Below are 24,324 nucleotides of genomic sequence, written 5' to 3' on the forward strand. Positions count from 1 at the left end.
TCACTTAGAACCATAGAGTCATAAAACTGTTGAGGTTGCAAGAGACCTTTGAGATTATCAAGTCTAACTGCTTGCTTAGAGTTCACAATCTCATGACTGCTGCTAAGCCACTACCACTAAACCATTTCTCTAAGCACCACATCCATGTGTCTTTTAAATACCTCCAGGGGTGGTGACTGCACCACCTCCCTGGGCAGCCCATTCCAATGTCTGATAATGCCTCTGGTGAAGAAATTTTTCCTAATATGCAACCTGAACCTCCCCTGACACAACTTAAGCCCCTTTGTCCTTGTTACTAGGGAGCAGAGACCAATCCCAACCTGACTCCAACCTCCTTTCAGGGAGTAGAGAGCAATGAGGTCTCCCCTCAGCCTTTTCTCCAGGCTGAACAGCCCTGCTTCCCTCAGCTGCTCCCCACCAGGCCTTTTCTCCAGACCCTTTGAGAGACAAAGAGCTTTATTGCTCTTAGTCTGATCCAGCCCCAAGTAGTGGAAATCTTCTGCTGAATCCAGTGCTGTTTCTTAGGAGAGCAAAGTTATGTGCCAGTGTTACCTGTTGCCAGGCTTGAAGTGTGATCAATATAGAAGTAGAGCTCATGTTGGAATTCCTGCTGCCCTCTTAACCAGTGGAAGTAAATGCCATTACTTGTGAATCTTACTGGGTTGTACAGGGAACTGGAGCTCACAGCATGGCCCCCATTTTGTTTTCCCAGGCTGTTTACAAAGCTGATTTAGAATGGCTGCGGGGTATTGGATGGCTGCCCAATGATTCAGTTGGAATCAACCATGTCAAATACGCTGGAGATCTCTTGAATGAGGTAACAAAACATTTTTCCAGGCTCACATTTTCTGAAAGACTATTTGCCACCTGAAGTATTTTTACATGATGAAACACAGCTGCATTTTCCAAACCAGGAAACAGAACTGGACTATTTCCACAGCATTCATTCTGTGTACGGAGAGTGTTCTTTTCCATGTCATCTTTCTTGTCTTGTCTGTGTTTTCAGGATTTCTGGGTTAGCTGTGGAATATTCCAGCCTAATCTTGCCTCTTCTTTTCTCCTGTGTAGAGAAAGTACCGTACCAAAGCTGAAACCCTTCCATTTACTCCAGTGGCAGACAGAATTGATTACATCACAGCGAAGAACAGTGGTGAAATTCTTAGTCAGGTGAGTTTGCTGGGGCTGTTCTGGGCTGTTAAACTGACCTGTAAATTTACATGATAGGATTTTTAACTATAAAAGGATATTAGTTTGATCTTTTCATACAGAACACACAAGGACTCTCAATCAGTCTCTGGGAATTCCATGAATCTATGGCATAAAGATGGACAGGACTTAGCTCATCTCCATCACTTGTGAGGGAAGAAGCTCCTCAAGCAGAGTCACTGACACCATGAACAGAAAGAGCCACTTGCACTCCAGAAATCATCATGTTTAAACCTTCTCATTTACACCAGCATGAGTTTATACTTTTCACTGTGTGACAATAAAGATGAGCAAAGCTGGTGTGCTGGCAGCTTGCTGTTCTTCACATTTTTGGAGGCTGAGGTCATGCTGAGTAAGGAGATTTTTCCCTCAAAAAGCTTAAAATCTAGTGCCCTTGTTCAAATGTTTTTGCCTGCTATTTGCTGTACCTCCCTGCAGACCAAACTCTTGACTTCTGAAGATCCTTCCCTGTCCACTTGGAACAAGTTTTTTCAATTGCCATTGTGAATTCCTTGTCTTGTATAATTTCCTTTTTGAAGCAAACCACATGTTTGGATATGCATTCAGTGCACCACACCTGACAGCCTTGCAAATTGAGGGTGTTATACATTGCTTCATACATGAAATATGGATATTCTGTCTTCCTAATTTCATGGTGGTGCTGCAAGGTAGTCATCACTTTCTCTGTTCCAGGTTAAATACCACAAAGCATGGAATGAGGCCAAGTCACATTATACTCTGACAGATACACCACAGCTGGATATGGCTCGAGAGGCAGCCAGAATTCTTAATCAGGTATGTGACCTCTCCTTGACAGCAGAGCTAATAACTCACATGAAAAACTCTTTGGAGGAATGTAGAAAACGTGCCTTATTAAGAAGATCCTAAAAGAAGGATTTATTAGCCTTACACTTTCATATAGATCAAGATGATAATGACTATCATGCTTGTCCTCTCCTTTATTTTCCACAGAACTTATACAAGGAGAACTGGGAGAAAGAAAAAGCCACTGGTTACCTCTTACCTCCTGACAGCGTGCAGATCTCTCATGCCAAACACTCAAATGATGTCCAAAGTGAGGTAATAATTCTTCTCATCAGGAAAGCAAGTGCGTGGGAGCCTGGAAATGTTAAAGGCCCTGCAAGTTCAACAACAGTCAGAGAAAGCTTTCCATTAGGGGTAGCACCCAGCAGGCTTTTCATGACCCACAAAGTCCACTGTCCTCCAAACAATCCAGGCATCTTTGTAATGATGGGGTTGAACAGATTCAGGTTCTCCTGTCTACCTTCATTTTCTCTAGAAACTCTCCTTTCAAAACCTTATTTTATGAATGTTAAATAACTGATGTTATGGTAAAAACATTTAGCTCTGATTTCACTTGCAGGCATATTAAGCTGTGAGCTAGCATGCACATTACATTTTAAACTTCTTCATATGACTGTTGAAATCATAGAATCATTGAATTGTTAGGCTTGGAAGGGACCTCAAGGATCATCTACTTCCAACCCCCCTGCCTTGGGCAGGGACACCTCACACTACATCAGGTTGATGGCATGACTCTTAGTTTGAGTGTACAATTTATCAAACCAGTGTGATGTAAATACCTTAAACAAACATCCACTCTTCAGACAGTCTCAATTTCTTAACAACATTTGTTACAAAACTGAGCCTAAATGCACTAATTGCAGAATGGGAGGGGTTGGAAGGGACCTCTGGAATTGATCGTGTCCAACCACCCTGGGCAGCCCATTCCAATGGCCAATCTCTCTTGCTGGGAAGAACTTCTTCCCCTGGCACGGCCTGAGACTGTGTCCTCTTGTTCTGGTGCCGGTTGCCTGGGAGAAGAGACCAACCCCTTCCTGGCTACAACCTCCCTTCAGGTAGCTGTAGACAGCAAGAAGGTCTGCCCTGAGGCTAAGCAACCCCAGCTCCCTCAGCTCCTCCTCATAGGGCTTGTGTTCCAAACCCCTCCCCCAGCTTTGTTGCCCTTCTCTGGACACCTTCCAGCAACTCAACATCTTTCCTAACCTGAGGGGCCCAGAACTGGACACAGGACTCAAGGTGTGGCCTAACCAGTGCTGAGCACAGGGCAGAATGACCTCCCTGCTCCTGCTGGCCACACTGTTCCTGATGCAGGCCAAGATGCCCTTGGCCTTCTTGGCCAGCTGGGCACACGTCTGGCTCATGTTCAGCCTACTGTCAACCACTACCCCCAGATCCCTTTTTGCCTGGCTGCTCCCCAGCCACACTGACCCCAGCTTGTAGCACTGCCTGGGGTCGTTGTGGCCAATGTGTAGAACCCAGCACTCAGATGTATTCATCTGATCTTGTAATGAAAATTTGCAGATGAGAGTTGAGCTCCCTCTATCACCTATTTATTTTATTTTTTTTTCTTAACAAAACCATAGCTCTTCACAAGCTAAACCCAGAGCAGACACAACCAGTGTTGACTTCACCCCTATTCTTTCCCTTTCCCACCAGCTCAAGTACAAAGCCGAGTACGTCAAACAAAGAGGGCACTACGTCGGAGTTCCCAGCATGAGAGATGATCCCAAGCTGGTGTGGTTTGAGCATGCAGGCGAGATCCAGAATGACAGGTTATACAAGGCAGACTATCACAAAACAAAGTCCAAAATCCACATCCCAGCAGACATAGTGTCAGTTGTAGCAGCAAAGGAAGGTCAGAGCTTGGTGAGTGATGTTGAGTACCGCCAGTACCTTCGCGAATGGACTTGCCACCCTGACCAGAACGACTGCATCCAGGCGAGGAAGGCCTATGACCTGCAGAGTGATGTAAGTGCTGTTACAGGCATCCTGGGTAATTTCCACTTAGAATCACAGAATGATAGGATGATTAAGGTTGGAAAAGACCTTCAAGATCATCCAAGTCCAACCAAGCTACCATGACCACTAAACTATATCCTGAGGAGCCACATCTACACGCTTCTTGAACACCTCCAGGGATGGTGACGCCAGCACCTCCCTGGGCAGCCTGTTCCAACTCCTTACCAGCCTTTCAGTAAAGAAATTTGTCCTAATATCCAACCTAAACTATATTCTGAAGAGCCACATCTACACAATTCTGGAACACCTCCAGAGATGGTGACTCCACCACCTCCCTGGGCAGCCTGTTCCAACTCCTCACCACCCTTTCAGTAAAGATGTTTGTCCTAATATCCAACCTAACCCCCTGCCATGGCACAACATAAGTCCACTTAGCTTGTTCCAAGTGTATTGTCCATATCAGGTAAGGCTGAAAAATGTCATCCTGAACTGAAGAATTTCTTTCCCTTGTGATTTATCTTTTGTGATTTAGAATGTTTATAAATCTGATTTGGAGTGGCTTCGTGGCATTGGCTGGATTCCTCTGGACTCAGTGGAACATAAGAAAGTTAAGAATGCCCAGGAGCTGATAAATAAGGTAAGAGAAAATATTTGAACAGTTCTGCAGTTAGCTTTTTTGGTTTAGGCACAGCATGTACAACACATCTTCCGTTTCTTTGCAGAGATCATACACAAAAGAAGCCCTTGAGAACTTCTCCAACTATACCAGTGTGGTTGACACTCCTGACATTGTTTTGGCAAAGATGAACTCTGTCAATCAAAGTGATGTATGTGCTTCTTAAGCTATTCTATTACTTAGAATCAGTAATGACTTAATTCATTGTTTTTGCTAGACTCTGCTATGCTTAACCTTCTTGGTTCTACTTCTTGACCTTCTTAACCTTGTGTGTCTGTGTCTGTATGCATGCTTCATGAGCAGCAGACTTTGACTGGGCTAAATAAGGTTAGTAAAAAGTGATATAAATTCACACCACAATAATGTTTTGGGTTTTGTTCTGTAGAAGAATAAAGCATGTCCCTTACCTAGACTTTCTCTAGAGTTTTGCTCATAGTAGCTTCAAACTGAGGCCTATTCATGTTGAACCAGCAGTTAGTTGTGTAGTGGTGGAGGTCCTGATGTTGCTACTAACCTGTATTTGTTGGTAAGCACATTTAATTTCACTAGAGTTCTCTGCAGATTCAGTGCTGTGGTATTTGCCTGTGTGTTACAGTAGCTGAAATGTACTACACAACATGATTATAGAATCACAGAATGGTAGGAGTTGGAAGGGACCTTCAGAGAACATCCAGTCCAACACCCCCTGCTAAAGCAGGGTCACCTAGAGCATGCCATATAGAAACACATCCAGATGGGTATTGAAAGTCTCTAGCAAAGGAGACTCCTGGGTGGCCTGCTCCAGGGCTCCAGCACCCTCAAGAAGTGGTTCCTTGTGTTGAGGTGGAACCTCCTGTGTTCTACCTTGTGCACATTGTTTTTTGTCCTATCACTGAACACCACTGAAAAGAGACTGGCACCATCACCTTGACAACCACCCCTCAGATATTTATAAACATTCATCAAATCCCTTGTCAGGCTTTTCTTCTCCAGGCTAAACAGCCCCAAGCTCTAAGCCTTTCTTCATAGTGGTTCCCCAGTCATCCTTGTAGCCTCCATTGGACTCTCTTCAGCAGATCCTTGACTCTCTTGAACTGGGAAGCCCAAAACTGGACACGGTATTCCAGGTGTGGTCTCACCAGGGCAGAGGAGAGGGGGAGAACTTCCCTAGACCTGCTGGACACACTTTGGATGCACACCCCAGGATCCCATTGGCTCTCTTGGCCACAAGGGCACATTGTTGTCCCATGGAGAACTTGCTGTCCTCTAGGACTCCAAGGTCTTTCTCCATGGAGCTCCTTTCCAGCAGGATGACCCCTACTTTGTACTGGTGCCTTGGGTTACTCCTCCCCAGGTGCAGGGCTCTGCCCTTGTCCTTATTGACTTCATGAGGCTCACCTGTACCCATCTGTCCAGCCTGTCCAGATCTCATTGGATGGCAGCACAGCCTGGTAGGGTGTTAGCCACCCCCTCTAGTTTTGTATCATGTGTGAACCTGCTGAGGGTATACTCCATCCCCTCAATCCAGCTCACTGATGAAGATACTGAACAAAACTGGACCCAGTACTGATCCCTGGGGAGCACCACTGGCTACAGGCTTCCAAGTGGACTCTGCTCATGATCATATCATGAAGATATAATAACAGCAGCAAATTAATGTTTATTTCTAAGGGATGGGCTAGTTGGGATAATGGATTCCTCCTGTGGAATTAACCTTGTGTTTGTTTTCTTTTGTAGCTAAAGTACAAAGAGACATTTAACCTTGAGAAAGGCCAATACATTGGATCTGATGATACTCCTGCACTGAACCATGCCAAGGACATGGCCTTACTCTACAGTGATGTAAGATTTCATCTAACTCAGCTTGAAGTTGTTTCTTTTGAAAGGAGCAGAATGTGGAGTGGACCTCAGAGAACTGTCTTATTTCTGTCATTAGTCTACTGGGTGCCACTGGGAAAGTGATTTAGTCTCTTTGTTCTTCAGTCAGTCTCAGTTGGGATCATTTAGATAATTCCTTTCCTTATTGAACTGTTGGTTGAAAGCATTGCTGTGTGGTGTTTGGAAGTAGTGGTAGTAGTAGCAGTAAAGGAGGTAGTGGTAGTAGTAAATTTTGTGTGACAAATGCTCTTTATAATTCCATACAATCATAGAATTGTTAGGGTTGGAAGGGACCTCCAGGGTCATCTAGTTCCAACCTTCCTGCCATGGCCAGGGACGCCTCACACTACATCAGGTTGCTCAGAGCCACATCCAGCCTGGCCTTAGAAACCTTCAGGGATGAGGCTTCCACCACGTCCCTGGGCAACCTGTGCCAGTGTCTTCCTCATGGGGAAGAACTTCTTCCTCACATCCAATCTCAATCTACCCATTTCTGGTTTTGCTCCCTTTCCCCCAGTCCTATCACTGCCTGACACCCTCAAAAGTCCCTCCCCAGCTTTCTTGGAGCCCCCTTCAGATCCTGGAAGGCCACAATGAGGTCTCCTCAGAGCCTTCTCTTCTCCAGACTGAACAGCCCCAACTCCCTCAGTCTGTCCTCATAGCAGAGCAGCTGCAGCCCTCTGCTCATCCTCGTGGCCCTTTTCTGGACACCTTCCAGCACCAATGGCAATGGCATCTTCCAAGACTACTCATGACTTTTGAATTAGTTTTTTTGTAAGGGAGAAAAATTGTAGATTATTTACATTATTAAGCAGCTACTTTTCAGTAGTTTTAATAATTTTAATTGAAAACCTCTCATTTTGGAGAAAGTGACCACTCATCCATATGAAGAGCTGCTTTGTGATTTAGTCTGAAGGGCAAGATATTTAATGTTTAACAAAATACCTATCACAAAAGGGATCCTGACACAGTGAATGCTCTTACAAGCAACAATGATATTGGAGATTTTTCACAGTTTTGAGCATGTATCTATAAAATGATTGATGTCTGTCCTAGACTTCACTTCCAAGCAATAGTTCATACCTGTATTTGGGAGATTTTTATTACCCTTCTGGCTAAGAAATGTTTCATTCCAAATAGAATGCAATAGAATAAAGTAAACCAGGTTGGAAGAGACCTTCAAGATCATTGTGTCCAACCTATCATACAACACCACTTAATCAACTAAACCATGCAACCAAGCACCCTATCAAGTCTCCTCCTGGACACCTCCAGTGATGGTGACTCCACATAACAAAGCAAGTAGAGATCAGCTCAGGTTTTGTGCTCTGATACCTTCCTGAACTGGAGCACTTTGTGTTACTCATTCTGCTTTACAGACACTGAGTAAATGCCCAGAGTATCATAGTATCATAGCATCAGTCAGGGTTGGAAGGGACCACAAGGATCATCTAGTTGCTACGAACCTGCCATGGGCAGGGACACCTCACACTTGACCAGGCTGGCCAGAGCCTCATCCAGCCTGGGCTTAAACACCTCCTGGGTTGGGGCCTCAACCACCTCCCTGGACAACCCATTCCAGGACTTCACCACTCTCATGGTGAAGAACTTCCTCCTCACATCTTCATCTGCTTTATTGGGACAATTCCTGAAAGAAGGTACTCCATAGTAGTTTATTAGTGTGCTACTAATTTAGTATCATAGAAGGATTTTGGTTGGAAAAGACCTTCAAGATCATCAAGTCCAACCATTATCGAACTCTACCAAGTCTGGTGCTAAACCCTCTCCCAGTCTATCATATCCCATGTGCAGAGTTTCTTGGAAAGTAGAGTGGATTTCTTTAATCAAAAGCTGTATGTGTTTTGTCTAGAAACTCTACAAAAAAGCTTGGGAAGTCAGCAAGCCCATTGGATATACCCTGGATGAGAAATACATTCCAGTGGTGGGAGCCAAGCACGCCAACTACATCAACAGCGAGGTCAGTGTGACTGCTCCCTGCTGTCCCTTCTTTCCCCTCTGGGTTGTTGCAATGAACTTTAACACTGCCACGTGAATACTTTTGCAGCGTAATTACAAGGCCATATATGAGAAGCTGAAAGGCCATTACCTGGCTGGGAAGGAGATTGGTGATTTCCCCAGCGTGGTTCATTCCCTGGAGTTCCAGAAAATAAGGAGCGCGGTAAGCAGAGGCTCAGTCTGGCTGGAGCCTTTTCCTTCCTCTGCTGGTTTAGTGTGGGTATGTTTAAATATGAACAATGCAGTGGTTAACAGGATCAGTTGAAGTGGTTTCAATGTGGTTATGTTTCCTGAATGGTTGTTGTGTACAGAGCTTGAATATCACAGAATTGGAGGGGTTGGAGGGGTTTCCTCTAGAGGGCATCCAGTCCAACCCCACTGCCAGAGCAGCATCACCTAGGATAGGCCACACAGGAACACTTCCAGGCAGGCTTTGAAAGTCTTCAGAGAAGGAGACTCCACAGCTTCCCCGGGCAGCCTGTTCCAGGGCTCCAGCACCTTCACAGGAAATAAGTTTTTCTCATGTTGAGGTGGAACATCCAGGTCTCTCAGTCTTTCCCCATAGGAGAGATGCTCAAGTCCCCCAGTCATCCTCATGGCTCTCTGTTGGATTCTCTCCAGCAGATCCCTGTCTTTCTTGAACTGGGGAGCCCAAAACTGGAGACACTATTCCAGGTGTGGTCTCATCAGGGCAGAGCAGAGGAAGAACCTCCCTAGACCTGCTGGACACACTTTTCTTGATGCACCCCAGGGTACCACTGACCCTTTTGGCCACAAGGGCACATTTCTGTCCCATGGAGAGCTTGCTGTCCACTGGCACTCCAAGGTCTTTCTCCATAGAGCTGCTTTCTAGCAGGATGAACTCTTGTCTGTACTGGTGCCTGGTGGTATTCCTCCCCAGATGCACTTTTCCTTATTGAACTTCATGGATCATTGAAGTTGAAATGGTTTAGGAGATTAACAAAGGATTTGTTCAGTTGTTAGAACAGTGGGGGGGAACTTTTTCAGCTGAAGAATCTGAGCAGTAAGAAATGCTGCACAACTTGGCATACTTTTGCTTTGCAGAAGAACTGTTCATTTGGGGTTGAAATAGGAATTTAAGAACTGGAAAAGACAGTGCACATTTGTTGTTGTTAGCATCACTGCATGTAGAGCATGTCATGCAAGGCATAGAGTTAGTATAATGCCAAGCCTTCTGTTTTCATTCAGACAGGGAGATGTAACTAGATTAAAACCATGTTTGTAATCATATGACTATTTTATCTTGAAGTCTTGCTGATTATATGTTAATAAAGTTATGATTTCAAGCCTGTTGAATCCCATGGAGGCTTAACCACTAAGTCTTAGAATTGTTTGGGTTGAAAAAGACCTCTAAGATCATCTAGTCCATCAACCCAACACCACCATGGCCATTAAGACATATCCAACCTAAACCTCCCTTGTCACAATTTCAGGCCATTCTCTGGTAGCACTGAGCCAGGGTTCCAAAAATGTGCCTTAGATGTTCCAAACCCATGCTTCAGGTGTTCCAAACCCATGCCTCAGGTGTTCCAAAACCACACCTCAGCTTGTGCTATAACCTGTAGCCTGTTTAGAGTCAAAATTACTCAGCCAACCACTATTCTGTCTTCTCTTTCCCCCAATCCTTCCATTTTAGTTGGCATACAGGAAGAATTATGAAGACACCAAGACAAATGTCCATATTCCAAGTGACATGATGAACCATGTGCTAGCCAAGAAGTGCCAGTACATCCTCAGTGACCTTGAATACCGACATTACTTCCATCAGTGGAGCTGTTCACCTGAAGAGAATGATGTTATCCAAGCCAGAAAAGCCCAGGAAATTTTGAGTGATGTATGTGTTTCATTTAGTTGTTTCACATGTTACAGAATACAGAATTGACCAGGTTGGAAAAGACCTTTGATATCATCCAGTCCAACCTATCACCCAACACCATCTGATCAACTAAACCATGGCACCAAGTGCCTCAGCCAGGCTCTTTTTAAACACTTCCACTGATGGTGACTCCACCACCTCCCTGGGCAGCACATCCCAATGGCCAATCTCTCTTGCTGGGAAGAATTTCTTCCTAACCTCCAGCCTAAACCTTCCCTGGCACATCTTGTGACTGTGTCCTCTTGTTCTACCTTCCATGTATTTGTTTGTTTGTTTTAATATAAAATGCTTTCCTGTATTTTTCCACAGTATTTAAATAGCAAATGACCTAATCAAGTCTTTAAGCTTCCAAATAGTTTGAGCCTGGTTCAGTTTCAGGAGTAACCTTCTCCACTGAGTTTTGCACAAGTGGAAGATACTAAGTGTAGAGAAGAAAGAAATGCTGCTTTCTCCAAGCAGAAGGCAAATTCTTTCCTGACTTAACAGTCTGTTTTCTTCCATATAGGTGGTGTATAAAGATGACTTGAACTGGCTGAAGGGACTTGGATGTTATGTCTGGGATACTCCACAAATTGTGCAGGCAAAGAAATCCTATGATCTCCAGAGCCAAGTAAGCATGGATTCAGATTGCCTCAGGTTGGAAGGGGCCCTCAAAAGTCATCTTGGCCAACACACCTGCAGTGAGCAGGAACACTTCCAAGTAGATCAGGCTGCCCAGAGCCACATCAAGTCTGATCTTGAATGTCTCCAGGGATGAGGCCTCCATCATATCCCTGGGCAACCTGTTCCAGTATTTCACCACCCTCACTGTGAGGAATTTCCTCTTTTTCTCCAACCTAAATCTTCCCTGCTCCAATTTCAAACCACTGTCCCTCATCCAATCACCACAGGCTCTCCTCAGCCTTCCTGTAGGGCCCCTTTAGACACTAAAATGTAGCTTTAAGGTCTCCCTGCAGCCTTCTCTTCTCCAGACTGAACAGCCACAGTTCTTCCAGCCTGCCTTTGTAGGAGAAGTGCTCCAACCCTCTGATCATTTTTGAGGCCCTCCTCTGGACCTGCTTCAGCACACCAGATGAGGTCTCACCAGGGCAGAGTGGCAGAATCACCTCTCTTCATCTGCTGGGCACACTTCTTTTGATGCAGCCCAGTCTGCCACTGGCCTTCAGGGCTGCAAGTGCCCATTGCTGGCTCATGTCTATTCCTCCAATAAGTAAATATTTTCTAGGTTGAAGACTTTTTTTCTTCTATTTATGATTCCCTGGGACTGACCAAGCAGAACAAAGTCATTTCTATGACATCAGAAATACATTGTTCACTCTTCCACTTTTGCCTGTAGAGGCATGATCACTTTTCTTCTTGAAAGTGCAGAAAGCTTAGAGGTATGGAAGGACAGTGGAGCTGTGGCTTCTAACAGTGAGAAGATAACACTTTGCCTTTCTGTATGCCACCCTGTGCACAAGATACCTCAATGAGGAGGCATTTATGGCGGGGAAATAATGTCTCTTGCCTTGCTGCCTGTAGTCCTGGCCTAGCAGCTGCTACAAAGTGATGTGCAGTTTTCTTTATCCCTTAGTTCCTTGGCTGTATATTAAGTATTTCTCTTCTATGGCCTGTCACTTTTATCTTAACTGGGCTGTAATCCTCAGCTTCAGTTGTCCAGAACTGATTCTAAGGGAAGCTGGCAGGGAATTTCTTGCTCATATTCAGAGATTCACAGATTGCATTGGGTTGGAAGGGACCTCCAAAGGTCATCTTGTCCCACCCCCCTGCAGTCAGCAGGGACAACCTCTACTAGCTCCTGGGACCACATCAAGTCTGATCTTGAATGTCTGTCTGATCTTCAATGTTTTTAATTTTTCTGCATTAACCTTTTGGTTTGGTTTTGTGTCCTTAGATAAAATACACAGCTGCAGGAAAAGAGAATTTCCAGAACTTTGGTGTTGTTACCGACACCCCTGTCTATGTGACTGCAGTGCAGAGCGCTATCAATGCCAGCGATGTGAGTCTCCCTACTTCTTGCTTCCACTCGGGCTTTTCCTTCTGCTCCTCCTAAGAACTCAAGCAAGTTAACTAAATCTGTCCTTTTCATTTCCCAGGTGAAATACAAGGAGGATTATCACAAAAATAAAGACAAGTACACACCTGTGGCTGAGACAGTGGATTCTGAAAGAGTTCAAAGTTTGAAACATCTCTTCAGCAATGTAAGTGTTTCTACAATGATTTTTTTCTTTCCTTTCCAGGTGCTACTGTGTCAGGGTTTTGGTTGATTTTTGTTTGATCACTGTTTGATGATTAACATCCAAATGTGGAACACACCAAAGGCAGTGGTATCCACCTTGACTGTGGAGGAGATGCTGTATTTCAGGCAGAAGGCAGATTTTCATCTGCAGTCCCAGCCTTGTCCAACTACATGCATTAATGAATGGATTCCTTGAAGAAAAAATGCACCTGAACAAAACTGGGACCTTGCATGAGAATGCATGTGAGGAGTTAGAAGGCATTTTTGTCACCCTGCACTGAAGTACAGGCTCCTGGTATTAAGTAAAAGTTTCAGTGTCTAATAGAATCATGGAATGGTAGGGATTAGAAGGGACCTCCAGAGATCATCCAGTCCAACAGCCCTTCCAGAGCAGGATCACCTAGGGCAGGTCCCACAGGAATACATCCAGATGTGTTTTGAAGGTCTCCAGAAAAGGAGATCCTACAACCTCTCTTGGCAGCCTACTCTAGGGCTCCAACACCTTCACAGCAAAGAAGTTTCTCCTCCTGTTGAGGTAGAACTTCCTGTGTTCCACTTTATATCCATTGCCTCTTGTCCTATCACAAGACACCATTGAAAAGAGACTGGCCCCTTCTTCTTGACACTCACCCTTCAGATATTTATAGACATGAATAAGATCCCTTCTCAGCTTTCTACTCTCCAGACTAAACAGCCTCAGCTCTCTTAGCCTTTCCTCATCAGACAGATGTTGTTCCAGTCCCTTCATCATCCTCATAGCCTCCATTGGACACTCTAGTGTGTATCCCTGTCCCTTTTGAACTGGGCAGCCCAGAACTGTCCACAATTCTCTAGATGTGGTCTCACCATGCCAGAGTGAAGGAAGCAGAGAGCCTCCCTTGAGCTGCTGGCCACTCTCTTCAGAGTGCACCGCAGGGATCCATTGGCCTTCTTGGCCCCAAGGGCACATCGCTGGCTCATGGACAACTTGTATAAAACCCAAAGGGCTTTTGATTTCTGTTGATCTTTGGTCATTACCCAGGAGAAGAGTTTTTTTCACTCACAGAGACTTTCTATTTCCTCACAGAACCTCTACAAAAAAGCCTGGGACAAAGTGAAAGCCACTAGCTATATGTTGCCCTCTGATGCTGTACCCCTGGCACGTGCAAAAGAACTGAAGCACAACGCTAGCATTGTAAGTGGATCAAGTACTTTCTTGGCTTTTTAAACCAGATCATCAATTCCAGCAAGGAAATCCATCATGCCTTGCATATACTATAGGAACAATAAAGGCTCTTTTTATTGATCTTCTGTTTTAACTTAGATGTGTACATGTGCATGATCAGTGTTCTGTGGTAATCTTTTTGGATAACAGCCCCTTTGCTGCTGCTTGTCATTAAAAACCAACCACCACATTTTATAGTAGTAGAAACTGTCTTCAAAATGTCTAATTAGTGATTTGGGGGGCTTGGGGGTTGAGTCTAAATTGCATAAGCAGCCAGGTCAGAAAAAACACTGGATGGCTTTAAATGATGTTTTACTGAGTACTGAAAAACATAATCTTATGCTTGACTGAACTGAGGCTTGTGAGAGGTCACTCTCTTCATGGATAGCTTTAAATGGGATTGCTGGCACAATAAATAACAACTTCTGCATCTATTTAATTCTGAAGCTTTCTGGTCAGCTGTTGTTATTTTGATAGCAGGATAGTTAAGATTCTCTTGCTTTACTATTTAAAACAAAATGGAAACCCAAGATACTGCTTCAAAGTCTTTTGTCTGCTGTTGGACTCTAGTACAAATTTTGGTTACTTGATTAAGTTTTGATCCAACATTTAACAGTTGACTCATTGATGTCTGCTTGCTTTTCTTTGCACCTGCTTAGGTAAAATACCGAGAAGAATACGACAAGTTTAAAGCACTCTACACACTGCCCAGAGGTGTTGAGGATGACCCCAACACAGCAAGGTGCCTTCAAGTTGGAAAGCTTAATATTGATGTAAGTGTTTGCTGCTCTGTGTCTCCTGTTAAAGCCAGGTCTCTTCTCTCAGGAGAATCCAGATCCATCCAGACACTACCCTTCCACATCCATCTGATGGTGCTCAGCATTTGCTGAATCCTATAGCACACCTACAAATGCCTTTTCAAGCTCAACTGTTAAGTTCCCTGTGTGGCTAAACCCTTAGTGTCACATCTTTGTGTCTAAAATGGAGCACTACAGAGTCTACCTGCTTCTAACACAGCAGTGCAATGAAAATTTCACAGATCAGACTTTACCACCCTAGGTAAAGTTCTGCAAATTGTTTTTAGAGCAGGCAAGATGTAAATTTTCAGACATGCACAGTTTGCATTTGGTTGGAAGGGACCCTCAAAGGTTATCTTGTTCAACACTCCTGCAGCCAGCAGGGACACCTTCAACTAGATCAGGCTGCCTAAGGCCACATTGAGTCTGATCTTGAATGTCTCCAAGGATGGGGCCTCAACCACATCCCTGGGCAACCTGTTCCAGTGTCTCACCACCCTTATTGTGAAGAACTTCCTCCTGACACCCAGTTTGAATCTGCCTTGCTGTAGTTTCAAACCACTGCCCCTCATCCTATCACTACAAGCCCTTCTAAACAATCCATCCCCAGCTTTCCTGTAGGTGCTTTCAGATACTGAAATGTATCCCTAGAGCCTTCTCTTCTCCAGGCTGACCACAGCCAAAGTGATTGCTCTCCCGCTACCACCCCATGAAAATAATTGATCATTTTGCTTCAAACTGATCTGCTTCAGCCTCTTTGTCAGTCTTATTAACCTACTGCTTTCACTCTGCAGCGTCTCTACAAGGAAACCTATGAAAAGAACAAGGCCAAAATCCACATCATTCCAGACATGGTAGACATAATTTCTGCTAAGGATGCCCAGAAGAAGATCAGTGAAGTTGACTACCGCACGCATCTCCATGAGTGGATCTGTCTGCCAGATCTCCAGATCAATGCCCATGTCAGGAAAGTGACAGATCAGCTCAGTGATGTGAGTTCCTAACTTCTGTGTCCTTGGCTCACCTGGAAAGAATCATGCTCTCATGGCCTGGTTTTAGCAAACACTTCGTTGGAGCTCTCTGAAGTTGCCACTTGGATCTGTTGTATTATGCGCTCCTAAGCAGCCTCTGGATTTTGTTTTCTTAATGCTTGTGTGTGGAGATGTGGCTTGGTTTGAGTCACTTCAGTGTTGTCAGTGAGAGCACTGGGTTCTACCAGTTCAGCCACCCCATCTGAAAATTGTCCCTATTTTAGAATAGAATAGAATAGAATAGAATTCCAACCTGGTTTATTCTATGTATTCTATTCTATTCTATTCTATTCCATTCTATTCTATTCTATGGAATAGAATAGAATAGAATAGAATAGAATAGAATAGAATAGAATAGAATAGCATAGCATAGCATAGCATAGCATAGCATAGCATAGCATAGCATAGAATAGAATAGAATTAACCAGGTTGGAAAAGACCTTTGAGATCATCAAGTCCAGCCTATCACCCAACACTATCTAATCAACTAAACCATGGCACCAAGTGCCTCATCCAGTCTCTTGTTGAATAAGATGTAGAATAATAGAATTGTCAGGGCTGGAAGGGACCTCAAGGGTCTTCTAGCTCCAACCCCCTTGCCATGGGCAGGGACACCTCACACTAGATCAGGTTGCTCAGAGCCACATCCAGCTTGGCCTTAAAAACTTCCAGGGATGGGGCTTCTACTACCTCCCTGAGCAACCTGTTCCAGTGTCTCACCACTTTCATGGTGGTAGAAACTTGTTAAGTCTGATAAAATCCTGGCAGTGCAAAGCTTCTGCACACTTGCCCTGCATAAGTCATCCCAGAAGAATCACAGGGTCGCAGGATGTTAGGGGCTGGAAGGGACCCTCGATGATCATCAACTCCAGCCCCTCTGCCAGAGCAGGACCATAGAATCTAGCACAGGTCACACAGAAGGCCATCAATTAATCATTGCCCAGCAGGATATGCAAATAGTCTTCTGGCAAAACATTGTTTTGATTTTTATTAGCCAAACTGAATAGTTTTGATTTTCTTAAGGCAATAAAAAGTTACAACAGTGCTAACCTTGCTTGCCCTCGCTTGGCAGCTGCGTTTCAGACTGCGTTTAGCAGGAAGAGATTACAGATTGCTTCAGTTAGCAATAAGAGGTTAGAGCTTAGCAGTGAATCTTACAGCTTGCTTCTTTGCTCTGATCCCTTAGGTGGTGTACAAGGATGATCTGAACTGGCTGAAAGGCATTGGCTGCTTTGTTTGGGACACTCCAGAGATACTCCATGCCAAGCACGCCTATGATCTGCGCAGTGACGTGAGTGGATGAGCAGGGTTTACTTCTTAGCTGTATTCGCTCCATTGTAGTAAAAGGGTGGAGGAGCTTTGTCCTAGGCCAGGTGTAATCTGAGAAATGGTATGTATCCTGCTCTGCTGAAGTTCTCCTGTATGAGTGTTTAAACATCCTTTTCTGGAAAGCATCAAGCATATTCATGGAATCATAGGGATTAGAACGGACCTCCAGAGATCATCCAGTCCAGCAGCCCTGCCAGAGCAGGGTCACCTAGGGCAGGTCACACAGGAACACATCCAGATGGGTCTTAAAAGTCTCCAGAGATGGAGACTCTACAACCTCTCTGGGCAGCCTGCTCCAGGGCTCCAGCACCTTCACAGCAAAGTTTTTCCTCATATTGAGGTGGAACTTCCTGGGTTCCAGTTTGTGCCTATTGGCCCTTGTCCTATCACAGGACACCATAAAAAAAATCCTGGCCCCTCCTTCTTTGACACCCACCCCTCAGTTATTTGTAAATATTAATAAGAACTCCTCTCAGGCTGCTCTTCTCCAGGTTAAACAGCCCCAGGTCTCTCAGCCTTTCCTCATCAGACAGCTGTTCCAGTCCCTTCATCATGCTCATGACCTCCATTGGGCTCTCTAGTCTATTCTGGGCCCTCTTGAACTGGGGAGCCCAGAACAGGCCACAATACACCTGATGTGGTCAATCTGTGGCAGAGTAGAGGGTTGTCTCCCTTGAGCTGCTGGCCACACTCTTCTGAACACACCTCATATGTTTAAATACTTGTCTTCTCAGAGAAGCACTTCAAGGGTTCTGAAAGAAAATTATTTTAAGTAAAGCAGAAATGATGCAGAGTTCACATCAAAAAATACTTTGATGTTGATGTTAAGATTTCTTCTTCTACTGTGAAGATCTTATGGCACATCCTTAGTTTGGGGTGAAGGCATTAAAACAGGAGAGTATCCATCCTGGGGGTTGAGAATGTGTGTTCCCTCATTGAGCACTCATCCTGTGGTTGCTATGTCTGTTCTGTGAATGAGTATTGACATTTCCTAGCAGTCCTTGATAAAACTTATCAGCTCCTCTTATCTAATGAGTAATAGCTGACAGTAGAAATAGATAGTAGATAGAAAGCAATGCCATGATCATTTATTTAGCCAGAATTTCAATACACTCTCTGTTTAAATGCTGGTTCACTAATAGAATAGTTCAGTAACAACATCAATAGAAAGCAGGGTAATTGAATTTATTAGCTTACTAATGACTGGCCTGACTAATTAAAGCTCTTCAATTTTTCTCTACAGATTAAGTACAAATCTAAAGCAGAAAAAATGAAGAGTAAGTTCACCACGGTTGTGGACACTCCTGTCTATGTCCAGAATGTTCTCAGTGGCTTGAATCTAAGTGAAGTAAGTGTCTGTATCACCTTTCACCCCCAGTATTGCACCTGCCATGACCACACAAGTTCTAGAAATGTGACTTTAAAAAATCATTTCAGTTTAATAATTATGTCTGGTTATCTGTAACACATTCCCTATGCCTTGGCTGAGATATCAGTGAAGTATATCTCTTTATATGCAATCTATATCTTTACAGGCTTAGTGATATCTAAAAAGATAAGTTTATACAGAATTAGAGAATATTAGGGGCTGGAATGAACCTCAAAAGGTCATCCAGTTCAACCTCCTGCCAGAGCAGGATCACCTAGAGCAGGTCTCACAGGAACACATCCAGGAAAGTTTTGAATGTCTCCAGAGAAGGAGGCTCCACAACCTCTCTGAGCAGCCTGCTCCAGGGTTCTGTCACTCTCACAGTGAAAATATTTTTCCTTATGTTCCCATGGAATCTCCTTTGCTTCAACTTGCACCCATTGCCCCTTGTGCTGTCACTGGACTGAGCAGAGCCTGGCTCCATCCTCCCACCACTGCCCTTCACACATTTATAAACATGACTGAGGTCACCCCTCAGGCTCCTCTGCTCCAAGCTGCAGAGCCCCAGCTCCCTCAGCCTTTTCTCACAGGGAGATGTTCCACTCCCTTCAATGTCTTTGTGGCTCTGCGCTGGACTCGTTCAAGCAGTTCCCTGAGGCCCTTATTGAAGAGAGGGGCCCAGAACTGGACACAATATTCCAGATGCAGGCCTCATCAGGGCAGAGTAGGAGGGGAGGAGAACCTCTCTTGACCTACCAGCTACTCCCCTTGTGATACACTCCAGAATGCCATTGGCCTTCTTGGCCACAAGGGCACATTGCTGGCTCGTGGTCGTCCTGTTGTCCACCAGGACTCCCAGGTCCTTTTCTCTAGAGTTGTTCTCCAGCAGCTCAGTCCCCAGCCTTTCACTAAAATCATTAACTGCCTGAAGACTGAAAAACTTCATCCCCAGGAGAGATTCCTGTGTGTAAGCAAACAATAGACCCTGTGAGAGAACAGCAGAGCTGTGACTCTCCTCTCATGACTCCTTCTTTTCCTCTCCCCAGGCTGTGTACCGTAGCGAATATCAGCACAATGTTAAAGGCAAAGTGATTCCTACTGATAAAACAGTGGATTTGGAGCGGGCATACAATGCAAACAAAATACAGAGTGAGGTAAGTATGACACTTTTGGGGTCACAGAGGTTCTGATGTACAAAGAACAGATCCTCTTCAAGTTCATGTCTGTCTTTAACTCTTCAGATATAGAATGCAGATGTCCCTGATCCAAAATCAAAGTGGGAGAAGTCCTCATTTCATCTACGCTCTGCATTAAAATGCAGACAGGGGGGAAAATCTTTTGCCAGTTGCCATGAAGATGTTTCTGATGCAGCTAAGGAAAGCTCTCAAATGTCACCCCCAGCTGACACATGCTCTCTCTTTCTCTCTTCTCTTGCAGAATCTGTACCGCTGGGCTGGTGTGAATGCTCTCCCCACTGGATACAGCCTCCCCACAGACACCCCCAGCTTCCAGCATGCAAAACATGTCCAGTACATTGGCAGTGATGTGAGTAATCTGCTAGGTCCTTCTACAACCTGAGCAGCAAGGGAATGTTTAATGCCTATCCTGTATGAGAACACAAGTGTTTGATGTAGTTATTGCTCAGATGAGAGATTGCTTGTCAGAGAGCAACAAGGAGTGGGGTAGTTCCATGTGGATGCCTGAGCCAGGAACTGAGGGTGACGACAACATAGGCAGTGACCTCATCATCATCCAGGATGAAGTCCCACTCTACCTGAATGGGGATGGGCAGAGCAGGGTGCTGAGGACAGGTTGCATCAACAATTCTAGACAAGATGAGGAGTCACAGAATCACAGAATGCATTGGATTGGAAGGGTCCCTCAAAGGTCATCTTGTACAACCCCCTTGCAGTGAGCAAGGGCATCTCCAACTAGATCAGGTTGATCAGGATCCCATCAAGTTTAGCTGTGTATGTCTTCAGAAATGTGGGCTCAACCACCTCTCAGGGCAACCTGTTGTAGTATTTCACCACCCTCACTGTGAAGAGCTTCCTCCTAATGTCCAACCTAAATCTACCCTGCTCTAGTTTAATACCATTGCCCAGGAACCAGGGCCAAGATCCATCCAGGGGGATCAACTAGGAGCTGTGGGAAACAGAGCAGAGATTAGAGACAAGCTACCTACAACACAGGTCCAAGGTAAATCCAGGAGATCCAGGACTAGAGACAAGCTACTGATAAGACAGGACTAATGTCCATCCAGGAAATAAGGACAGAGATAGGGCTGAAGACAGGTCTGCTTACAACACAGCTCAGGCAAGGCCTGATGTGCCATGGGTGTCTGGTCAACGCAATTAAGTCTCGTTCCTGCACTCAGGCTCCACCATTGATAATGTTTGCCTTAACAGAATTGAAGTATTACCAACCCCAAGAATTAGCTGAATAAATTACTATCAAAAAGCTGAATCTCCTCAGACAGATCTGAGTCTTTTATTAAATGCAAGGGAAATTTAAAGCAGTATCACTCTTGAGCCACTTTATAAAGGTAAAAACAGTGATGATGGAATTATTTAACTCTGACATAGCCACATCTTAGCTGTTTGTCTCTAAAACCCTGTCTCTTTGTACAGCAGAAATTACTGTCAGAACTGCAAGGCAAACAGAATAACAAACAAATGAAGTTTCTGTATGTTTTTGTTCCTTTTATAGCTGAAATATAAAGAAGCCTATGAGCACATGAAAGCTAAAGGCTATACTCTGGGACCTAAAGATGTTGGGTTTGAAAATGTGAAGAAAGTGAATCAAGTCATTAATGAGGTACAGTAAAGGCTTGTGTTTGCTTTCAGTTGTATTTGTAGTGCCCAAAATAGGAGAGTGGGGCTGTAGGATCTCTGCTCTTGGAGGCTTTGAAGAGCAATTTAAACAAACACCCATCAAGAATGGCAAGGGATCACTGATCCCATCTTGGAGTTGAGCTGTTTGGTTGTTTGAGGTTTTTGATAGCTCTCCACTTTCTGTAATCCTGCAAAAAAATGTTACTGTAACAAGATGAATTGTAGATGAGTTTAACTACTGATCTGCTGCTATTTGATTAAAGCTGGGTAGAAAGGATGTTACCTTTGTGACATTGGGTCTAAATATTTTTAGGTTTCATGTTTATGTACTCATTTATTTGATCATAGAATCACAGAATGGCTTAGGTTGGAAGGGACCATCTACTCCAGCCTCCATGCCATGGGCAGGGATACCTCTCAACTAGACTTGGCTGCTCAAGGCCAACGTAGCCTTGAACACCCCCAGACAGGAGACATCCACAACCTCCCTGGTCCAAAGTCTCACCACCCTCATATTGAAGAACTTCTTCCTAAGATTCAGTCTAAATCTACTCTCCCTCAGGTTCAAAACCTTCTCCCTTGTCCTGTTGCTAGATACCCTTATGCAAAGTCCCTCTCCAGGTTTCCTGTAGGATCCCTTCAGGTATTGGAAGGCATTATCTTCAACAGGACTAACCCAAACACACATGTTTACATGTTTGTAGGACCAGTGTCTCAGATCCTGCATGCATTAGAGGTGATGCTGTCAAAACAATTGTGGAAGATCTTTACCTGGTTACACAACAGAATGCTTCCCTTTTCTTGCTTGTTCTACAACACCTAGCATAAAGCCTGCTCTTGAAGGAGAGAGAAGCTCTCTGCCAAACTGCTTCTTGTGTTGTTTTTAACGTGAGGCATGCTGTCTCCTCTTCTCCTACAGAGGTTGTATCGGGCAACATACCACAAGAACAAGGACAAGATCCACACCACGCCAGACACCCCAGAAATCCGTCAAGTTAGAGCAACCCAGGAAGCTGTCAGTGATGTAAGTGTCTTTCTAACAGAAGAACCAGAAGAGGCTTAGAACAATTCAGCATGAACAAGCATGTGAAATGCTGCTTTTGTTTTGTCTTCCAGCTGATCTACAAGTCAGACTTCTTTAAGATGCAAGGACACTTGATCTCCTTGCCATTCACTCCTCAGGTGTTGCACTGCCGCTATGCTGGGGACATCACAAGTGATGTAAGCATCTTCTGGTACAGTACCTGCTGTTTGAACCCATCAGGCCTGGTACCTTTATATTGAAAGTGGAATTTGGCTTCAGAAAATCATAGGATGGTTTGGGTTGGAAGGGACCTTAAAGATCACCTAGTTCCAACTCCCCTGCCATGGGCAGGGTCACCTCCCACCAGCCCAGGTTGCTCAAGGCCCCATCCAACCTGGCCTTGAAGACCTCCAGGGAGAGGACATCCACAACCTACCTGGGCAACCACTTCCAGTGTCTCACTGCCCTCACTGGAAAGAATTTCTTCCTAACCTCCTTTCTAAATCTTCCCTCTTCCACCTCAAAGCCATTGCCCCTTATTCTATTACTGTAAGCCCTTGTCAAAAGTCCCTCCCCAGCTCTCCTGTAGCCCCCTTCAGATAGTGGAAGGCTGCTCCATCATGTCCCTGGAGTCTTCTCTGGGCTGAACAGCCCCAGCTCTCAGCCTGTCCCCACAGGGGAGTTGCTCCAGCCTTCTGCTCATCTTTGTGTCCTCTGGACCTGCTCCAACATTTCCATGTCCCTCTTGTGCTGGGGGGTGCCATAACTGGACACAGTAGTGCAGGTGTGGTCTCATGAGAGCAGACTAGAGGGACAGAATCACCTCTCTCATCCTGCTGGTCACACTGCTTTTCATGCAGCACAGGACATGGTTGACTTCCAGGCTGTAAGCTCTCATTGCTGGCTCATGTTGAGTTTCTCATCAGCTGACACCCCCAAGTCCTTCTCCTCAAGACTTCTATCATTTGCATTCTATTTTGAAATAGATAAATGCTTTGGGACTGTGCTTAGGGACTGATAAGTGAAATTATCCCCAAAATTAACTGTTTCTAATTGCCTTATAGATTAAATACAAGGAGGATCTCAGGTGGTTGAAGGGCTTGGGCTGCTTCCTCTATGATACTCCTGACATGGTCCGTGCTCGCCACCTGCGTAAGCTCTGGGTAAGATTTTTCTCCTGAGAACCACATTAAGCTGCAATTGAGTTATTTATTTACACACTCTTTACTCAAAAGCACTTTACTTGTACTCTTTATATACACACTTCTTTACTTCCAGAAGTTAAATGCATGAAACAGGGAATCATTAAGGTTGGAGAAGACTTGTAAGTTCATCAGGCCCAACCTTCTACCCAGCACCTTCATGACCACTAGGCCATGTCCTGAAGTGCTGCATCTACTTGTCTTTTGAGCATCTCCAGGGATGGTGACTCCATCACCTCCTTGGGCAGCCTGTTCCAGTGTTTGACCCAAAACTCATGAAAATGAATGAAAACTTCAGCCTGAATTTCTTGCCATGCAGCTAGTTAGTTGTTTCAAAGCACTGTCAGATTTCACTCTAAAATCTTCTTTACTACCAAGAGTAAAAGCTTCCTAAATAATCTGTTTTGTTTTTTTTTCCCTTTTCCAGTCTAATTACATATACACTGACACTGCCAAGAAGATGTTGCCTAAATACAAAGTGGTGTTGGATACTCCTGGATACAGAACAGTTCAGGAACTGAAAACCCACTTGAGTGAAGTAAGTTCCATATTACTCCTGTACATCTTTGTTAGCTACAATTAAGCTCAGACCCTCTCAGTGTTTCATTGTGGGTTTTTTTTCTGCAATACATGAGATATTAGAATAGCAAAGCTGTGATTGTTCAGCTCTTAAATGAATGTATGCAACAGAGGAAATAATTCATGGACTTGTCTTTTCCCAGCTGGTTTACAGAGCTGCAGGCAACGAGCTGAAGACAAAATACACTTCTGTCCTTGACACACCTGACTTCCTAAGAGCCAAGAAAGGACAAAAGATACAGAGCCAGGTGAAAAACTTGTACTGATAACAAACCTAGTC

General features: G+C 44.5%; 1 protein-coding gene across 1 annotated transcript in view; it reads left to right on the top strand.

Annotated features, from left to right (window-relative positions):
• The window catches only part of NEB (nebulin), a 163,301-nt gene that overhangs the window by 77,809 nt on the left and 61,168 nt on the right, over positions 1-24,324 (top strand). The window contains exons 76-102 of the mRNA XM_054177633.1: positions 713-817; positions 1,069-1,167; positions 1,900-2,001; positions 2,179-2,286; positions 3,688-3,999; positions 4,523-4,627; positions 4,713-4,817; positions 6,383-6,487; positions 8,394-8,501; positions 8,589-8,702; positions 10,197-10,394; positions 10,942-11,046; positions 12,331-12,435; positions 12,533-12,637; positions 13,742-13,849; positions 14,539-14,652; positions 15,471-15,668; positions 16,894-16,998; positions 18,280-18,384; positions 19,452-19,559; positions 19,843-19,950; positions 21,115-21,222; positions 22,159-22,263; positions 22,356-22,460; positions 23,328-23,426; positions 23,893-24,003; positions 24,188-24,292. Coding sequence (XP_054033608.1) covers positions 713-817; positions 1,069-1,167; positions 1,900-2,001; positions 2,179-2,286; positions 3,688-3,999; positions 4,523-4,627; positions 4,713-4,817; positions 6,383-6,487; positions 8,394-8,501; positions 8,589-8,702; positions 10,197-10,394; positions 10,942-11,046; positions 12,331-12,435; positions 12,533-12,637; positions 13,742-13,849; positions 14,539-14,652; positions 15,471-15,668; positions 16,894-16,998; positions 18,280-18,384; positions 19,452-19,559; positions 19,843-19,950; positions 21,115-21,222; positions 22,159-22,263; positions 22,356-22,460; positions 23,328-23,426; positions 23,893-24,003; positions 24,188-24,292 — 3,255 coding nt within the window. The remainder of the gene's footprint in view (positions 1-712; positions 818-1,068; positions 1,168-1,899; positions 2,002-2,178; positions 2,287-3,687; positions 4,000-4,522; positions 4,628-4,712; positions 4,818-6,382; positions 6,488-8,393; positions 8,502-8,588; positions 8,703-10,196; positions 10,395-10,941; positions 11,047-12,330; positions 12,436-12,532; positions 12,638-13,741; positions 13,850-14,538; positions 14,653-15,470; positions 15,669-16,893; positions 16,999-18,279; positions 18,385-19,451; positions 19,560-19,842; positions 19,951-21,114; positions 21,223-22,158; positions 22,264-22,355; positions 22,461-23,327; positions 23,427-23,892; positions 24,004-24,187; positions 24,293-24,324) is intronic.

Source organism: Dryobates pubescens, chromosome 2, assembly GCF_014839835.1.
Source record: "Dryobates pubescens isolate bDryPub1 chromosome 2, bDryPub1.pri, whole genome shotgun sequence".
NCBI classification, from domain to species: Eukaryota; Metazoa; Chordata; class Aves; order Piciformes; family Picidae; genus Dryobates; species Dryobates pubescens.